We start from the raw sequence: 21172 nt of genomic DNA on the forward strand, positions 1-21172 counted from the left end.
TGCTCCCTCTCCCTCTTAAAAAAAGGTTGAAATTCAAATGATTCCCTCTTGGACCAGTAATCGTAGCAATTCAATTTTTGGGTTGGTGGCATCTATTTACCTTTTTGACTATTTGTCCCAGATTGCGTCTTCAACTTCAAGGCTGTCCCCTATTGGGCCCCACATTTCATACTCATAAATTCATTTTCTTTGACTCAATAGTGTCCTCATAAATTCATTGAGTGAAAGAAAATCAATTTTTATTTTGTTTACCACATTAAAAATATTTGAACCACCTTGCGCACTGTGTCACTTACTCTAAACTATAGGACTGCACGTGGGAACGAGAAAGTTACACTGCTCCAACGTGAACCCGTGCTTTCTCACGCACTATAAAAAATACCACAGGAATGATATTTGTACAATTATTTTGTGATAATTTTTAAATAACTTTCTCTTTCATATTCACATTATATTCTTACTCTCTTTTTCTTTTTCTTTGTCAAATAAGTTGTACCAAATGGTTGTTCAAATATCATTACTTTTCCTCTTATATATTTTCTTACGAAAAAATAGTCATTTTGGTATCTGAATGTGTAAGAAATTGTTATACAAATAGTTTTTTATTATGCATTTTGTTAGTCAACATAGTCTGATATTAAAATAATTGCTCAATACTCACAAAAATTCTTTTAATACAAGAAGTGAAATAACAATAAACACGTATTTATAAAAACTGATATGACAATAAATAAGTATATTGAATGACCAATATAACAATATTAACAAAATATTTTAATGTCAAACACTATTTTAACTACTCGTTAAACATTGAAGAATCAAAATGTATATTAATTTGGTATATAGCATAGCATGTAAGAAAGTGTTGTGTAGTGGTCTCTCATACATCATTTTGTTGCTCTTCATTCATGAAAATGAAACTTTTTTTATGCTAGTTTGTTCATGTGGGTAATCTTGTTTGATGATATCTTACTTTTTGTGGAGCTTGAAGAGGAAGAATGCTTTGGTGTTAGTGAAGACTCAATCATATCAAAGATGATGAAATAAGCAAGGTTATACTTTTTTGAATTTTGACCATAGAAAAAGTGGGAAAAAAAGCAAAAGCAATAAACTTTGTCCCTTTGACAGCATTTTCATTCAACCTTCCTTTTCTTTCCCACACGCTTCTTATCCTTCCACACTTTCTGCACACTCTTCAATTCATCAAACCAAAAAAAAACATTCATTTTTTAGAGGGTATTCAACAATGCTTTCGTATGAGATGGATAATCCATTGATGGGTTTTGAAACATCTTTCAAAGGTTGTTTTTCTAGTGTCTTAGACACTGAAAAAATGGATCTCAAGTTGATAATTGAAGAGCTTGATTCAATTGATGATGTTCCTTATGTGTTTATATGTCCAATCTCACTTGAACCAATGCAAGAGCCTGTTACACTATGCACAGGTCAAACCTATGATAGATCCAACATCCTTAAATGGTTTTCACTTGGTCACAAAACATGTCCAACAACAATGCAAGAGTTATGGGATGATTCAATCACTCCCAACAACACTCTCAAACAATTGATCTTTACTTGGTTCTCACACAAGTACTTAGGAATGAAGAAGAAGCTTGAAGATGTTCAAGGAAGAGTTTTGGAAACATTGGAGACACTCAAGAAGGTAAAGGGTCAAAGTAGAGTCAAAGCTCTTAAGGATCTTAGAAAACTTGTTGTTTCTCATGTTTGTGCTAGGAAAACATTGTTGGAAAATGGTGGGGTTGGTTTGGTTTGTTCTTTGTTAGGTTCTTTTACTTCACATGTTGTTGGTTGTGAAGCTATTGGTATCATTGTGAATTTGGATTTGAGTTTAGAATTGAAGAGAAAACATCTTATGCATCCAGGTAAAGTTTCATTGGTTGTTGATATCATGAATGAGGGAACTATTGAAACAAAGATGAATTGTGCTAAATTGATTGAAATGTTGTTGATGGAATTGGAAGGAAATGAAACTATGGTTGAGATTGTTTCAAGTTTGAGTCTTTTGGTTGGATTATTGAGATTAGTGAGAGATAAGAAACATCCAAATGGAGTCTTAATTGGTCTCACATTGCTTAAGAAAGTATTATGTTGTCATGAATCAATTAGAAGTTCTATGATAAGCATAGGTGCAATTCCTCAATTGATTGAGATTTTACCAAATTTGAACAATGAGTGTTTGGAGATAGCACTTTATATATTAGAGGTATTGTCAACACTTGAAGAAGGGAAATTGGCATTGAAAGAATGTCCAAACATTATACCTAATGTGGTAAAGATGTTGATGAGAGTCTCAGAAAATTGTACACAATTTGCATTGTCAATATTGTGGGCTATTTACAAACTTGCACCTGAAGAATGTGCTTCAAAGGCTGTGGAAGCTGGATTGGCTTCAAAATTATTGCTTGTGATTCAGAGTGGTTGTAATCCTGTTTTGAAACAGAAATCTTCTGAGTTTTTGAAAATGTGTAGTGTGAATTATTCTACTAGTATTTTTATTTCTAAGTGTATGCTTACTACAACAATACAATGAAAAATAAGAAATTTGTTCATATACAGCCAATTGTTATGCTCATATGTTTATGAGATTTAGATTTTTTTTGTCCACTTTATTATTGTATATGTAGTTGGTCATTCAAATCAGTATTTCTTATGTCTTTGATATAAGCCAATTTGTTCATATATGGCATGGTCTACGATTCTACAACTAGTCCATCCAAGAGATAATTTTTTAGATTGAATTGTTGGATACTGACTTATGAAATTGTAGAAATTGATATTTTAATGGTATAGTTCTTCCTGATCCATGCTATTTTACTTCATAAATAGAAATGGTTTTTTTTTTTTGAAGGAAAATAGAAATGATTTTATTTTCAGTTTGTTTGAACTTTATTTTACAGTGCAAAAATATGGTAAAACAAGATGAATTTGAAATTTCTTTTTTTTTTTTTTGACAAATGAATTTGAAATTTCTGGAAACTAGATTGTTGACTAGTGTTAATATTTTGAAGATTCTACTTGAAAGAAGCAAATTTTGTTATTGAACAGAAATTAAAAGAGCGATAAATACCAAGTATTTGTAGCTTTTTTTCTCCCAATTTTCTTCTTCATACAAACTTCTACTTAGAATTTTTTCTTCTAAGTTGATTCACATCACGAATTATATATGCTCTTGCTTAATTAACAAGCTGGACTTTTATTTAGAATTGTATAAAATAAAAAAAAATATTATAAGGAGGAAAATCGGAAATGACCTGTATTACAGGAGATAATGACCTATTAACCCTACTAAATAATATAATTTTGCCACGATAGAAATTGACTTTCAAGTAAAGTTTTGCTTATATGTGTTGATCACTAGACAAACTAGTAAACACCACATAAAATTAACAGACACAACTGCAAGATTTCAAATTTTAATCCGAGTGGAGGTGTCCAATTTAGCAATATTGTTATTGTCATGTCAAGTCGTTCAATGTTGGGGGTGTATTAGAAAAAGGCGAGGTGAATAAGATACCCCTATTAAAATTGTGTAAAGCCCAAATGATGGAGGGAAAAAATATAAAAACTAAAAAAAAAAAAATAATAGTTCTTTCGTTATTATAAAAGTATCATCGTCTTCACATATTAGGGTTAACCACCCACTGCGGCAGATTCAAGGTGCAAACTTGCCTTCTGAAACAAAGCTTCATCAACTGAACCAACCATGGCTGAACAGGTTAGTTTGTTACCTTCACATTAATCTATAATTTGAATTTTTTATTTTGATAAATCTTCGATTTACTAACTAATTGGTTTCTGAATTTTTAGACTGAGAAGGCTTTTTTGAAGCAAAATAAAGTGTTTTTATGCTCGAAGATATCTGGGAAGGGGAAGAGACCTGGAAAGGGTGGCAATCGTTTTCATAAAACTGTTGGCCTTGGTTTTAAGACTCCTAGGGAAGCCATTGAAGGTTTCTTTCTCATTATTTCTAATTTGTCTTTTATGAATTTACTTAATGTTCTGTTAGTGATGTAATAGAGTAATTATGTACTGGTAAACTCTCATTTAAATCCAGTGTGTTTTTAGAATCATAGGTAGATTGATTTATCCATAGGTTTGTATATAAGAAATTGTAGGTACTGAGATTGTGTGAAATAGTTGGGAAATAGTGATTTATTGTACTAAAAAAGACCCAATTGGTGACAGTCACTTTTTTCAGGAGCTTATAGACTATGTTTATGAGTTTATAGCAGTTTGTGATAAACTAGTTTAAGTAGCTTATAGCTTGTCACTTTATTTCAATTCTACCCTTGCAATCTTAATTGAGTAACTTATAGCGGTTTGTGATAAGCTAGTTTAAGTAGCTTATAGTTCATTTTACTAAATGCACACTTTTTTAATAAGCTACTTCAACCGTTAATTTTTACCAAACAGAGCCATAAGCTTTTTTCATAAGCTATCATGAAGAGCTTATGGAAATAAGCTGAAAACAGCGTATGAATATGTCCTTAACTGTTTTAATTAGTCGTCGCAAATCATGTCACAAGTGCCTATGTCAATAGATAAGCTCAAATAAGCCAATTCAGACAGTCCCTAATCTTCTTTAAAATCCAAACTTTGGTGTGTTACTAGAATAAGGATCCTCTCCATTTGACTATGAATGGAAAATGCAATTTGGAGAGAGATTGATGCATAAAATAGATAATGGATCCTACCACTATGTGGGTCCCACCATCATTAATTATTTTATATTTTTTCAAACTTTTTTGTGCCTTTATCTCTCTAAATGGAAGAAATGGAGATAGTAATAAATGGAGAGGATCTTAACTCACTTGTATTATACAATTCCATGTCATGTTTATGTTACCAATTTATTTATATAAGGTCCTTTGTTTTTGTTATCTAATACCTTTTTTTTTAATCTTATAGGAACCTATATTGACAAGAAGTGTCCCTTCACTGGTAATGTCTCAATCCGAGGTCGTATCATATCTGGTACTTGCCATAGTGCTAAGATGAATAAGACCATTGTTGTTAGGAGGAATTATCTTCATTTCATTAAGAAATATCAGAGGTATTCATTCCCCTTTCTTACCAGTGTGCACAGTTTACTGTATTTGTATGCCACAAGAGTGTTAACTATTTGTTGTGTATGCTTGTTCTTATTAGGTATGAGAAGCGCCATTCTAATATTCCTGCACACGTATCACCTTGTTTCCGAGTGAAGGAAGGGGATCATGTTATTATTGGCCAATGCAGGTTAGGTCTTTGAGAATAATAAAGCTTTTATTTTGTTTTGTTTATCCAAGTAAGGAACTGTTTTTTGTGTGTTTTAGCCCCTGATTACCTTTACTTCTGCTTGTTCATAGGCCACTTTCGAAGACAGTGAGGTTCAATGTATTGAAAGTCATCCCAGCTGGATCTTCTAGTGGTGCCGGTGCCAAGAAGGCATTTACAGGAGTCTGAGTTTGGAATATTTACAGTTGTACCTTAGTTTCAAATGTTTGACTGTTCTGACTTGGTCATGATCTCATCAAATTTGGATATGTTTTAATGCTTTGCATTCATTTTAGTTAATGTTAAATTTTTTTATTTTGATATACATTTTGGCTTTAAAATATTAGTTGCAGTAATTTTTGCCATAATGGCAGTGCTTACTCATCTGTGATTTTTTTTATTGTCTTTCTTTTTCTTCTAGTCCGAGTACTGGTGTACAATGGTTCAAAAGTCGAGTTAGATATCTGAACAATTGTTTATTTTTATTTGAAAGTTGTTCTGTGAAGGAAGATAAAAAGATTTATTGGAGTTAATATCAAATTTGCACGGTCCTAAATAGGGATGCCCTTCACTTTTGTGATGTGCGATAGAGTTAAGTTTTGTGATCAAGTTTCTCCTTGATGGACAGCCTTTTATTCTATTTATTTATGGATGCTTCTGAATGAAGAGCAATGATTGATATTGAACAAGTGTGGAATCACTTCGTTAGTTGTCGGTTTGGTGTGAGTTATTTTCACTTGTGTAACTTAAACATAGATAAAATTTGGGCAATGTTGGAAGGTTCTTTGTTTGATTGAATCCTTTCGTAAGCTTGCATTTATCAAGGTTAACTTAGTAGAAGCTTGTTAGGTTTGTAATTATGGAGAGGTCTCTGATTTAATTTCTTAATTTGGGATGCTTTGTATTACTTGACTTAAATTGGGATGCTTCTGGTTTTGGTACCTGCTTCATTATAGAGGCTGAAGTTTTGGGGGTTGATTCATGGTTTTAGATTAACCTAGGAGAGAGGATTTAGACACTTTCAGGTGGATTGTGAATTACTCTTCTAGTATTTTGATTTCGAAGTTTTGTCAAATTCCGATTTGTTTTCCCTTACAATATTGAAAAACACAGGGCCGGCCCTAGGGCATAGGCCGCGAGTGCGACGGCCTAGGGCCCATGCCGGTAGGGGGCCCAAATTTTTTTTTACGGTACGGGGGTGTATATAGAAATATTTGGATTTCGGGGGTATATATAGAAAAATTCTCTTCAAAGGCCCAAACTTTGACATGATAAAGGAATTGACTGACATCTGTTAATATTTTTGGCCCTTTTAGTGAGATTTGCTATATATATATTCCATGTAACACAAAATTTTCTATATACACCCTCCTATAAAAAAAATTGGTTGTTCTTGATAATATGCTCAAAAATTTATTATCGAAGAAATTGGTGATATTTTTTTGGGCCCTTTGCTCCTAATAATGTACTTCACTAATATTAAAAATATCGACGATATTTATTATCCAAGAAATTGGGATAATTTTCGTAACAAAGCAAATTCTATTTTAGTTGAAAATAGGGTGCTAAAATTTCAGTCTACTTCACATGTGCTATTTTTCTCTACTTCTACGGTATTTTTATTTTATTTTGGTGTATATAGAATATTTAATTTATTTTTAGATGTTGTCTAAAAAAAACATTTATTTTGTAGTGAAAAGCAAAATAAAAAAACGAAATGAAAAGCAAAAAAACACAACAATGAGCTAAAAAATTATGATGCATTATATAAGGGCCTTTTTTTCATATTATGCCTAGGGCCCGTAAAACTCTAGGAACGGGAAAAACATTTAGCAGTTGTGAATCTATGGTGTATTATATAAGTAGGTGGTGATTTGAATCAACAATCTCCACTGTTTTGCCAGCCGATTTGTTAGTTGACAATTCTAAAACTCATTGATCTCCAAGATATTTGTGCAATAAAAAAATTGCTGAATGCTGTTATATGTTGCGTAGGTACTGGTACGAAATTTAAACAAAATTAAAGTATGAGCACATCAATAAAAAATAAAAAAATAAACTTTATTTTGTTATCCACTAGTGACTACACCCGTGCAACACATGGGGAGAAGATTAATTATAAATATATATAGTTTGTTATACCAAATATAAAAAGATATAGGAATTCAGTATTAAATAAATCTCTAAAAAAAATGAACTACAAGAATGAAAAGAATTATGAAAGAAGAGCATAAAATTTACAAAGAACAAGTGAAGTCATAATCTCTTAATCTATTTGATAAACTAGAATTTTGAAAGAAGAGCATGCAAGTTAATTATTGTGTTTTGCTAAAACACATGCGATAAAAATAAATAAGCTGTCCACCCAATGATGGGAACTGGAATAGGTTCCATTCTTTCATGGACTAACTTTATTTTTTAATGATTAACATTTTTTTAGAACAAAAATTAAAAATTGGTTAATCTTAATGGAACAGTGCAATAAAGCTTGAAAACTTTGAACTATGATTGGAAGGGGGCCGCGCGAACGCAGGCCCCCACAGCAACAAATTATGATGTAGGTTGTTCTACTTGAGAACACCTTAGGCGAGCACCCCTCCTAAGTGCAATGGAGGTCACCAACCTAGGCCATGGACCTTTTTGATCATCCATTGACCCCATCCAGGTAAGTATGTATCTCAGTGTCATAGGCTTTCATTTTATAACCACTTTCCCACACAGCTTCAGCTATTCTCCCCGATGTGGGACTTATACCAGTGCTAATATGCTACTACCCACACAAATTTTGTTAACAATTCTACATAAGGATGTTATGCTATGTTATGGATGGATTGGAATAGGCCACAATGGAATATCAAAAAATCATTTACAACAATTGAAACCATGAATCCAATGACCAACACAATCAATCTTCAAGCCTCCAACAAATATTCCATGAGCACGTTGCACGAACACAACATCACCTTCACATAACTTCGAATAGTATAAAAACAAGCCATTCAAATTTTCCCACAACTCACACCAACATGACCATTAAAAAGATGTTATTTGCATATCTATCACTTGGAAAATTAATGATGTCTCAATTTTCATCATTGTTGAAAGGGTCATACATGAGAACACTAGTCATCCCTATAAAATACAAAATCCCTTCATGTGCAACTCCAGGCAGCGAAATGGCAGACTGTGTAAAACTAAAACCATTTGGGAAGGACACTTTTTTCCCCCTCCATTGTCCTGTTTCTGTTGAGATAACAACCATTTCAAGAATGTCATTAATTGTTCCTTCAAAACAAGGAAAACGAACTACCATGAACCTGTGATGGTTGAAAGATACTTTTTTGTGTTTCCATCAATGCTATAAAATAATAAGGTTCGCAAACGAAGCCTTCGAGTACACGGTCACGTTTATTTCTGACCGGTTTCCAGCTATGGAGGGAGTGGAAGTTTGATCCAATCTTTCGCGAGGATGTGAAAATCCAACAATTCTCGAATATAAGGATGATTTTATCTTGTTATATTGTCGAGTTTAGGGTCGAATTTTCAGCCCAGAAAACTCTAGGAAATTTGGTTTGCAGGAGTAGAAAGATGGAGATTGGATGAGAACCATACGAGGAGTTTACGCTTTGAGATAAAATTGAAGTGCTACTTTTCTGGTTTTCTTCTTCTTTCATTTGTTGGACCAAAGTATATTGGTGATGAAGAACTGGCCGTTCATTGAATTGGAGCTGTGAGATTATTGCTAAGAAGCGCTTTGCGATGGATTTGCATCTCACTCCTGTCTTGTATGGACACGACTCCATATCTCCATCCATATATCATCTGATAAGTTCTCCATGTTGATTGTAGTATATATTGCTAATAGATTGTATGTTCACGAGCTATTACCTACCAAATTTAAATTGGATAATTGATTCTGATACTTAGTTGAACAATTATGATAGCCCTTTGCCCAACTGTCAAATTATGTATTGTTGCTGACTTGATTGATCCCGGCCCCGATCACGAGGAGAAGATTGAGGGGACATGACATTTGATATCTATTAGTTGTGTACTTTAACCCCCTCATTCCCTTTACTTACTGCCATGTTCATAGGCCACTCTCAAAGACAGTGAGGTTCAATGTATTGACATTGCCAAGAAGGCGTTTACAGGAATGTGAGTTTGGATTGGAAATTCAGTGAACATTTAAGACAATAGTACCTTGGTTTCAGATGTTTTATGGTCATGACGTAGGCATGATCTCATCAAATTTGGATATGTTTTAATGCTTTGCATTGACTTAACTAGTCAATGTTAAAAAATTTGATTATAATATACAATATGGCTTTCAAATATAGTAGTTAATATCAAATTTGCACGGTGCTATAACAGGGATGCCCTTCAATGGAGTAAAATTTCGTGATCAAGTTTCTCCATGTTCAACCATCCAGCAATGGAGGAATCACTTTATTTTGTTTTTGGTTACTCTATTGTTCTTGGTACCTGCCAGGCTGCCTGTTTCATTCCATGGTGTTACATTAACCTAGGAGAGATGATTTGGTCACTTTCAGGTGGATTGTGAAATACTCTACTAGTATTTCGATTTTTAAGTGTATGTTCATATGTTTGTGATATTCAGATTTGTTTTCCCTTTAAATATTGAAAAGCTTCTAGTAGTTGTGAATCTATGGTGTGTTACAACTTACAAGTACTAGTACTTCACTGTTTTACAAGTACCCTCACTTCAAAGATGCTGAGTGTTGAAATTATAGGAATTGATATTTTACTATGGTAAATTCATATTAATTTATGCTACCATCCAATTTCGGTTCATTAGTTTGCCTTGTTCGAGAAAAAAAATATGCTACCATCTGTTTCAAATTGTATAAGTATCTATTTTTTCTCCCTATATATTAAGAAAATTTTGTAGTGAACTTGATGCGTCTAATTTGTGTGAAGACCTTTCTAAAATACTCTTTGTATATTAATGTTTTTCTGGAACATCCTTTGCATAGCAGAACTGTTTCATTTCCCACCTTACTCAAGAAGTGGAGCATCGTGTGTGTAATAATCATTCGTTTAAAGTAATCGATCTGTGCTAGTTTGGATACGTTTGCTACGATGAAACGTGGTTTAACTTAAAAGTTGTGACCAAAAATTTGTGAATTCTGGTGGAACCATTATTAACATTCACCAAAAATTACATATATATATATATATATATATATATATATATATATATATATATATATATATATATATATATGTATGAATGTATGCAGGGATAGTTCAATGAAATCATTTTAAATTCAAAACCAACAAGAAACAAAAAAATCAAAATAATTGACAGGCAAATTTCACAAGAATGTGTTCATTTAATCTTCATCCAACCATGTTATAAGATGCGTGTAAGAAATTTAACAAGGAATGACTTTGTTGCTTGATTTGCTGATTATTTTTTTTCTTTCATTTGTTTCATAATCATTTGGAGAGTATGAACATGAACCTTGACCTAGAAATGACCGAGTTTACCATGAATCCAACTTTCTTTATATAATCAGTGGTTGTTTCACTGCTCCATTTCACAATTCTCTTATATTGGCTCTCAAAAGGGGTTTGGTTTTGGTCTTCATATGGTTGGTTGATTCACAGCCAAGAAATCAAATCATTGTATTCTTGGAAGGGAGTTCCGATTAACGAGACAATAAGTTACAAAGAACACAGTCAATGGCATGAAAAATGAGCTTATAATTCAATTCAAAACTACATCTGCTTCGTGTGTGATCATCATTAAGGGGTCAAGACAAAAACTGTATAAATAATTAGCAGACATTCACCAAGTGTTTCCAAATCAAATTTGGATAAATAAATTAATTAAGTCAAACCCTTTAAGCATAAAACTTCACCTTTTATTTGGCCATATCAATCGTAAATAATTAAATAGAAACATAAATAATTGTTTAATTGTTATGCCTAACTAAGACAAATATAAGTAATACCAGGAAACCTAGCTATGTCGGAGTACTTGGAAATGAAACTAAACTGTTGACGTGAGGCCATACCTCAAAATTGCCCATGGTAATGCCCTCGATCTTTGTCAAATGTTTGGTCTTGACATTGTAACCAAAATGTATGTGTTTGATGTCTCTTCCAAGTAGAGATACTTTAAAGATGATTTGATCGTTGATCCACAAACGAAATACCACATACAAAGTATCAAGCTCATGACCGCAAGCAGCAACATAATCAAAAGGTCCCATCTCATGATAATGAGACCATTTTCCCGTATCAAAATCCAAAATATAGATCTGAAATGTTGTATAAAAATCTTTATGCGCAATACAAGAAAAGCGATTTCCCATCCATAAAAATCTTGCAACATGTAGAATCGTTGTAGAGAAATAAATATTCTCGTACAATAATTTCCTTGTCAACATCCATCACAATCACTTTATCATTTGTTATCCAATAAAGATCATTGCCTCCACTATAAAGTATTTGCCGAAAAAAATTCCCTTGAAGGGGAGCTTTTTTTTCTAGCTATCTCGTTCCACGAGTTATCTATTCTTATTCTTAGCACATAGAAAACATACCAGAAAGAAGCAGAAATCGCAAAAACATGTAAAAAGAAAAGCTTGAATTTGGAAGTGAGAGGAACACGTGCTATAGTACATTGATGCCTAACTATTATACGTGGCTGAGGAATTGGAAAAGGAGGAATTCTAAACCCGCGCTTGAGGATGGGGTTTGCGACGAAGATTTGTCCAGAAATACTCAAAAGCAGCAATATACCATCACAAGTACTGATTAGATGTTCTGTTTTACGAGGTGTTCCCAATTCATACCTTTCAAATTGGCCATTCACATTGTCTTTGAATTCCAAGAAATAAGAACTACCATATGTTTCACAGTTTTCAACGTAAAGACCAAGTTTAGAACGTGCACGGTGTTCACAAACTTCAAAAAAAAGGGAGCTGCCAATAGTAGCAGCCCATGATTTGCATACATACCTTGTAGAGTTAAACAGTGAGTTAATAGGAACCAAAGTAAAGATATGAAACATCAAGTCTTCAGAGAGGTTTGAAATCACTTTACAACTTTGGGCACTATTTGGATTTTGGTTCATAGGTGTCATTTAGCCTGGACTTATGTAAGTGTTAGTCCATAATGGACCAATATTTATAGTCATTGGATTATATGTAAGCACAATAACACAATATACCTCAAACATCTAAATATTTTCTTTATTCTCTCTAAATATTTCCTTGCCTTCTCTCTCTTTCTGTAATTTCAGCATTCAATCTTCAATTGTTTTCAATGAAAATCCATCGTTTTCAATCAATATTTAGAGTTTAATAATTTAACATATCTTTTATATTATAATATTAAATTAATATTTACTCATAAAATTTATTTTATATTTATTTTCATTTACTTAAACATAACAATGAAAAACTTTTTTTATAAAAGATAGCAATGAACAGTCAAAGAATGTATTATTTATTATTAATGCTATTACTATTCTTTTGAAAAGGATAATTGTATCTTTTCTTATTAAAAAAAAATGTACCTTTTCTCCCATTTGTAAAAAAAATGTCCTTTTCTCCTAAAAAAAAAACTTGTATGCTTCGTAAAAATAAAATCAAATAACATATGCAGGTGTCCAATAATTACAGTAACAAATTCATTAAAAAAAAAAAAAAAAGTGCAAATACCAACAAAAAATAATTACTGTAACAAATTTTTCAAGAAAAAAAACAAGTACCATAACAATATGTAGTATTTTAAATTATAATAATTTTTTTTTTTTTTTTTTTTTGTCTTAGATGAAGTGGTAATCCACTGAAAATAAACTCACACACAACTGTGAGGTCCCGGGTTCGAACCCGGGTCATGACGTCCGGCCTTGCAATTTCGGCATTTGCCAGCTGAGCTAGGACTTCTAGACTTTTAAATTATAATAATTATAAAGGGTAAAAATGATTTTTTTATAAAATGATAAGAAAATATGGGTTAGATTTAGTGTTTATAGACCATGATAAGATTTAGGGATTCATATAATCTAACCATTGAAAAATTGGTCCATCATGGACCAATATTTTCATGGGTTCATTTTATAAGGAACCTTGATTCATATTCTTCTTTGCCCGATAATTCCAGTTAGACTGTGAATCATAGCAAATGGACTCCTTTGTATATTGACTGCATATAGTATAATCCCAACAGGCATTAGTTCAGCCAACATAGCAAATACGTTTTAGAGTGAAGACACAATTTAGTTCCTCGAAAAATAATACCAAACTAGTATCTAGTTGGGGACAAATTAGATACTCCCCCCTCTGTTCAATGAGTCAACATAAGTTGATGTATTTGATACAAATTTTGAATCAAATACGTTAATTTTTATTGACCAATTTTTGTTTATATTTTGGGACAGAGGGGGTACTAGTACTGGTTAGTCCCAGAGTCCGAAACTGATTGTCCTCTGTATAAAAATGTTATAGACTATTTTGGTATTACTCTTTGCAAGGGACTAAATTTGGCTAATAATCCCCGAGGGTATATATTTTTTACCCACATTTTAGTCTTGTAAATCACAAAACTACATACTTGTAGACCCTTATGAAGGACGAAAAGCAAGCATTGGATAAAATGAAAAATTGAGATGATTATAAGAATTAAAAAGGGATTTCAATATTTATGAATATATAATGATACGAAAGATGAATGAATGATATGGATGGAGTGATACCAAAAGAAGGTTCCTTGATCGGCGGCGCCATCACAAATCTGTCCGTCTGTACTCTTTCTGTTTCCCATAATTTCAGTCGCCGGAGACAAGGGCACTCAATGAAATGAACGTCTTAATTTCCAGATCCGCAGTTCGGTTCAAGTCTCAAGCTAATTATTCTCTCTACTAGAGTTTAGTCAAAGGTACTCTTTAAACATTTCAAAATAAATAATTGGATTTGTCTAACATGTTCAATATTGTTATCATACATGTTATGACATATAAAAGTAGTAATTATTTTTCTTAAAAAAAAAAAAAAGTAGTAACTATTTTCTTTCAAAAAAAAAGTAGTAATTATTTATTTAAAAACAATATTAATTTATTAAAAAGATATATATTTAATATAAAATGTACAAGTTTCAAGTCAAAGTTACCACTTTAAACTTTTGAACATTTGCAAATTTGCATATAATAGAAAAACTATAGATAATTATTCTTTGGCAAATTCTATGGTACACCCAATGAATTTAGGTGTATCGGTACACCAAGTCGTAAAATTAATAATAAATCAGTTATTTTTTTGAAGAAAAATAATTATTTTCTATCATTGACAACTAAGATAATTAAATTTTATTTACCAAAAGCTTCGACGAAATAAAATTTAATTTTTAAGAATTTTTATTACTCATAACAATGAATATTGATTATTTTTTATGACAAAATGTAATTTTTTTAATATAATCCTTATAAACAATGAAATGATGGTTTTTCTTATGAAATAATGTTTTCTAAAATATAAATATTGACAAATACATTTTTATTTCATTAAAGTGATCGTTAATTTATAAAATTTGTGCAACAAGAGTACCGGTACACTCAAAATTGTGGGTGTACCATAGAAGTTCCCTTATTCTTTAACTAATTAAATATTTTAATTTTTTGAATAGACATATTTTTATAAATACTAATTCTTTTAAAAAGTGTTCCACGAAACTCGTTAATATTTTTAAAAAAGAATTTATTATCACACCTTGTTAGCTTCTCTCGCTCTAGAACATTTTATACTATTTAATCAAAAGATGTTAAAACATGTTATAACATTTAAAATTATATAATCCAAAATAGTTTTGGAAGATGGGGAAAGAAACACTCCTCTTAAAACTATATTAGCCAGTAACTTTCTTTTTATGGGTCAAAATAATTAAAATCCTAAAAAAAAAAAATCATCATACTCTTAAAACACATTTTGTAAGAGAGTAAAATTACCTTTTACTTCTACAAATCATTAAAAAGTAGAAATGAGAATGCCATATTCGACCATCTACATTACGGTTTATTTTCAAACTTATTTTATGGCTCTCTTCTCATAAACCAAAAACCTTTCGAAATTAGTAGGAATGAAAATTCCAATGATGATTGATGGAAGAAGCAATGATGACTAATGGATGAGAGACTAGATCTGAAGAAAGACAAGTGAGTAAACCTATAAGGTACGAGGATAATTCAAAATTTAGGAAAATAATGAGTTCATCTCCACATGACGTTTATGTTATGTAAAATAATTTTCAGTTTATTAAATGCCAAACTCTAATTAGCATTTCTGATTTGCAATTTTTTTTAAGAAAACTCTAAAAAGAACCTTTTAGGTTTGGTTACATTTTTCAGAAAACTCGTATTACAATATCTTTTAAGAAAACTCTAAAACAAAACTTTTCGGTTTTGCTACATATTTTTGAAAACTCATATTACAATTTATTTTCAAACTTACTCTTTGATTCTCTCTTCGTGAACCGGAAACCTTTAGAAGTTGGAAGGAATGAGAATGTCAAATTAGACTATCTGTAAAGTACTATAATGTATTAGACTCTTAGAGAACTTGAAAGAAGCCATGATGACCGATGCAAGAGAGACTAGGTCAGAAGAAAAGACATGCGAGTAAGCCAATAAGGTACAAGGATAATTCGGGATTTGGGAAGAGAAAAAAAAAGTTCACCCCCACAGGACCTTTATGTAAAATAATATATAGTTTATTAAAAGCTAAAATATGATTTTGGTCCATGCAAATATGTTAGTTTTAGTTTTAGTCCCTGTAATTTTTTTTTTGTCCCTCCAAATATGTCTCGTTTTAGTTTTGGTCACTGACCCCACTTTTATGATGATTTGCACATGTGGCACATGATGACTGAACCCTAAAAACAAAATATTTTGCAGGGCCCAAAAACAACAACAAAAATTTACAGGGACTAAAATCAAAACGAGGCATATTTCCAGGGACCAAAACCATATTTTAACCTTTATTGAATGCCAAAAAAAAAACTATAATTAGCATTTCTGATTTGCAATTTCTTTTAAGAAAACTCTGAAAAGAACCTTTTTGGTTTGGTTACATTTTTCAAAAAACTCGTATTACAATTTATTTTCAAACTAACACTCTAGTTCTCTCTTTGTGAACCGAAAACCTTTAAAAAAAACTGAGGAAAAAAATTTAAAATGAAGGATTTTAGTTTATATATTAGAGTAAAATGGGGAGTTCACGTAAAATGTAAAGGTGATGGTATAAATGCAGAGCTACATGGTGAAATCTTCTTTGTAACACACCCTACTTTGTTGACCACATACACTCAATAGATGGAAAATGAAGAAACTCTTGCGTGGTCATAAGATTTGGCCACACTCATAAAATTGAAAAAAATGTAGAATAAAAAAATTAAATAATGTGTATTTTCAAATAATTAAATAATAATTGATATTTCAAGAAGTCAAACAAGATGATCAATCTTCGGATTGTAAACGGTTCCAATATTCAAATTACATTTGGTGCTTGTTTGGGAGGTATATTACAAGGAAGAAATTATGGTAAGGAAAAAGCTTAGGTGGAATTCTTTATGTGCTTTTCGTATATAATTCTTAATTAAATTTACCATAATTTTTTTAAATCCATAATTTTATCAAAGTTTGTTATATCATAAAAAAATGTATTTTTACCTAATAACCATACGAAACACATCAAGAATTGTACCTAAGTTTTATCCTTACGGTAACAACTAACAACTTTAAAGGTTATAATCACTGATGAGGATTTTATGGGATGCCATATACTTGAACACTTACTATATAGGACGCTAGATATATTTTGTGAAGAGTTGATTCTTGTATTGAATTTTGTGGTCTATTGGATAAGCTTCATATAGTTTGTGAAATTGCAAAAGCTGTTTACTCATCCACTCAATCAGTTTTTGGACTTTGTTGGGGATGGATGTAATGTTTATTTTCCACGCATGCATGGTAATGAAGCAAATAAAGAAAAGGAGAGATGTTTTGCGTTGATAGTTTTGTTTCTGAATTTCCGAAACAAATTTTATGTTTTGTAAGTTTAGGAAGCAGATTACACCTGACCAAAATATTCCAATACCCTACGTATAGATCACTTGCATTCGTATATTTGACTTTTTTGTTGTTAACTAATCTCATGAAGAGGGGAGGGTTGATTCGTTCGTTTCTCTTTTTCAAAAATTCAAATGTGTTACTTAACAGAAACGTTACTTAAGAAATTGCTGAAAAAATTTAGTCATTGGCTGAAATTCTACTATGAATATGACTCGGTTATAGAAACGTTACTTAAGAAATTGATCTCAGCTAGTATAGAGTATTATATTATTTTCATAAAAGTATGAGTTGTATTTAATTTGAGAAAAATAATTAGTGACAATTCAAAATTCAAACGTTATTGAAAATTTGAAGTGAGGTAAACGGGAAGGAGTGGACATGTTCATTAACTGACATGGTCCTTCTTCTCTGCAGAGAGTATTTTTTTAGGGAGGTTGAATTATCGGTTGAATTGAAACTTGTTTTTTTAGGGAGGTTGAATTGAAACTTATGATGAGTATATTTATTTAATTTTTTTAAAACATTATGGACTTTTATTTTTTGGACTTTGAGAGGGCGAAACAAAAAACAAATTGATAACAAATAGGGTAAATAGTTGGACTCAATCCACTCAACTTCTTATATATTAAAGTTAACATGTAAGTACTAATTAATTTTAACATAAACCCTATTGCATAATTTTATTGTTCTAACCCTAATACTCACACCTAATCTCCTATTTTCATGAACAACTCTAATGCTCACACCTAATCTTCTTATATATTAAAGTTAACCCGTAAGCCCTAATTTTAACATAAACTCTATTGCATAATTTTACTGTTTTAACTCTAATGCTCACACCTAATCTTCTTATCTTCTTATATATTAAAGTTAACCCGTAAGCCCTAATTTTAACCTAAACCCTATTGCATAATTTTACTGTTTTAACTCTAACTCACACCTAATTTCCTATTTTCATGAACAACCCTAATGCTCACGCCTAATCTTCTTATATATTAAAGTTAACCCGTAAGCCTTAATTTTAACCTAAACCCTATTGTATAATTTTACTGTTTTAACCCTAATGCTCACACCTAATCTCCTATTTTCATGAACAACCCTAATGCTCTCACCTAATCTTCGTATATATTAAAGTTAACCCGTAAGCTCTAATTTTAATCTAAACCCTATTGCATAATTTTACTGTATTAACCCTAATGCTCACACCTAATCTCCTATTTTCATGAACAACCCTAATGTTCACACCTAATCTGCATATATTTGGGACCACATATTTCATTCTCTTTGATATGCATTGAGATTTGTTTTTGTCTACTACATCTACAATGTATATCGCACGGGTGGAAAGTCTAGTTTAACTTTAATTTGATAGTCATTGTAGTAATCTATTTAATTTCGACTTAATTGGTTAGAATTTTTCCTCATTGCTAAGTACGTACGCATAAAAGTTGAATGGTCATATTTTTAGTTTTGACATAAATATTTGATTTTGGTGAAAAGTGATTAACAATACTAATATGTGTTGTTTGAAAAATCAAAGAGTTATTATTATTGTCAAAAATAAATAAAAATAAAAGAGTTATTATATTAGTCTACTTAAAAGCGTTAAAATTTTTAGGGAAAGTTTGCCGTTTATTTAGGTTTCAGAAGGCTCGAGAGATTAGCCTTTATTGTTACACACACGGAGGATACCCAATTTGCACAAAAAAAATAGACAAATGTAACCAAAAAAAAAAACAGACAAACCCTACAATATTGTTCGAATCTAAAGTTTGGCCTTTGTTTGATGCCCGATGGAAGAAAATAATAAGCATGGTAATTAAAGAAATTGATATCCAACAATTATAGTTTTCCATTGGTGTATGCAAGTTTTCAATGACAATTGTAAAATATATATTTTTTAAACTAAAAGAGGTTGATGACCACTCTAACATAGTGCTAATAATTATTAACTTAATTAACTTTGATCATTTCAAAATATAATCAACCTTTTTTAGTAAACATATTTTTAAGAATGTCTTTCTTTTACTCAAACAAGAATATGTCTTTTTTTTATTAAAAATATTAACAACTAGTTTTTAATTTATTGAAAAGAGGCTTGCTCGAAATAAAACTATTTGTAAGTAAAATAAAATAATTGAAATATTGAATTCACACATCGTGTGGCTGCAACTATTGTCTTTTACTTCCCAAAAGAAAATTAAAAAATTTGTTGTTTTTCTTTTTACAGAAAAATTTGTTGTTGTTTACTCATTTTTTCCTCAAGAGAATTAATATTTAATAAAAAGAGAATATTCAGTTCTTGTTATTTTTCACGTGTCTTGTGTAGGTGAGCATGAGAGTATCATGACTTACTACTAACAGACATATCAAAATATATAGCTGAGTTTAGTTTACATAATAATAATAATAATGTAGGTGAGTTGAACAGAATTTGTGTGTGGTTTGTTTTTAAATAGAAAATTTGCATTCACACCTTTCTAGTTTCACAAACACATACACGACGTTAATGTCCTCTTGATGCAAAGACGATCATTTTCACAAATATTTGATAAAATCACAATTATTCAATATTTCTATGCACACAAATGCCAATGGTTTTTCCCTACTATTTGAAATCTTCCTTCTAAAATATACAAGAAAAAGCTTTTCTCTCTAATTATTTTTCTATGGTATCTATGATACGGATATTAAATATATAATGCACATTTCTTTTACCCTTTTTTGGAGAACAATACCTTAGTATTTTACACTACACTTTCTTTTAAATAAGGAAATTAATTGCTAATTTGATGCGATAATATTTTTTTTTACCCTTTTTATATTCTCATATTGGAACACAAGACCTTATTATTTGACACTAATTTATTATAGTACTCCCTCCATCAATAATTTATAAGCATCTATTATTTTTTATATCATCATATATATTAAAAAAGGTGGTTGGTAAATTTGACGTGTCCGTCCCCATGAATTTAACTCATATGGTTGAGACATTGTATAGTTTATGCAACGGTCAGGGTTCGAAACCTGAACACCTTAATTATTCACCTTAAGATGTGAATTTTTAGCCATTATCTTACTTAAAAAAAATGTGTTCATTTATTATATATCTTCTTGAAATGTCATTTGAATATTAACGTGTTTAACTTTTCATTTTAAAATATCAATCAGTAGTATTAATAAGTGGGAAGTTTAACTTCTTTAAATGGGACTTATGGTTAAGGACTTAGGGCATGTTTGGAGAAATAACTTATTTGCACCTTAATGCACAATCGCTTGTCATGATGATAAACACTAATGTGCAACCGCAAACTTGCATAAACTATTTTTATACTAAAAGATAAAATAACATTAACTTGTTTTTGTATATGTTATAAGTTGTATACAAACTATATAGAAGAATTTATGAAAATAAGTTGAAAATAGCGTATGATAATTGCTAACAAACGTAGCATAATATCGATATATAGCTGAGTTTAGTAGCCCTAACTATTCTACGTATGTATTTCTTAGAACTATACGCATAGAATGCAGGCCTTGGACGCGTACAAATACCTTGGAGGAGTTTTTTTATAAGTATTATGAAGCATTTTGGTCCATAAATAACGATTTGATGTGGATAAATTATAAAAAAAAACTCTAAACTATATATTTATATTAATGAAGTGAAAATGTTAGCATTGTATTATGGTTTCCAATTTCTTAATAGCTATGATTTGTTTACCTAGCTAGTATTCTCATTTCCCTAACTCATCAATTACATGTTTTTTTTTTTACCAAAGGTGGGCGACT

At 31.0% G+C, this 21172-nt stretch overlaps 2 protein-coding genes and 1 non-coding gene across 3 annotated transcripts; 2 read left to right on the plus strand and 1 right to left on the minus strand.

Moving 5' to 3' along the window:
- The first annotated feature begins 861 nt into the window (after positions 1-861).
- On the plus strand, positions 862-2576 carry LOC11409185 (U-box domain-containing protein 30). The gene has a single exon (XM_003588993.4). It carries the CDS (start codon positions 1247-1249, stop codon positions 2549-2551), a length of 1305 nt encoding a protein of 434 aa, XP_003589041.1. The 5' UTR covers positions 862-1246; the 3' UTR covers positions 2552-2576.
- Positions 2577-3575: 999 nt separating this feature from the next.
- LOC11420369 (40S ribosomal protein S11) lies at positions 3576-5677 on the plus strand. The gene is made up of 5 exons (XM_003588994.4): positions 3576-3736; positions 3829-3970; positions 4930-5074; positions 5170-5259; positions 5370-5677. The coding sequence occupies exons 1-5, from the start codon at positions 3725-3727 to the stop codon at positions 5464-5466; spliced, it is 486 nt and encodes a 161-aa protein (XP_003589042.1). The 5' UTR covers positions 3576-3724; the 3' UTR covers positions 5467-5677.
- Positions 5678-7789: 2112 nt separating this feature from the next.
- LOC11416350 (U1 spliceosomal RNA) lies at positions 7790-7950 on the minus strand. Its single transcript, XR_003008861.1, has one exon. It is a non-coding gene; the product is annotated as a U1 spliceosomal RNA (small nuclear RNA).
- Between the last annotated feature and the right edge of the window lie 13222 nt (positions 7951-21172).

This window comes from Medicago truncatula, chromosome 1 (assembly GCF_003473485.1).
Source record: "Medicago truncatula cultivar Jemalong A17 chromosome 1, MtrunA17r5.0-ANR, whole genome shotgun sequence".
Taxonomy (NCBI): domain Eukaryota; kingdom Viridiplantae; phylum Streptophyta; class Magnoliopsida; order Fabales; family Fabaceae; genus Medicago; species Medicago truncatula.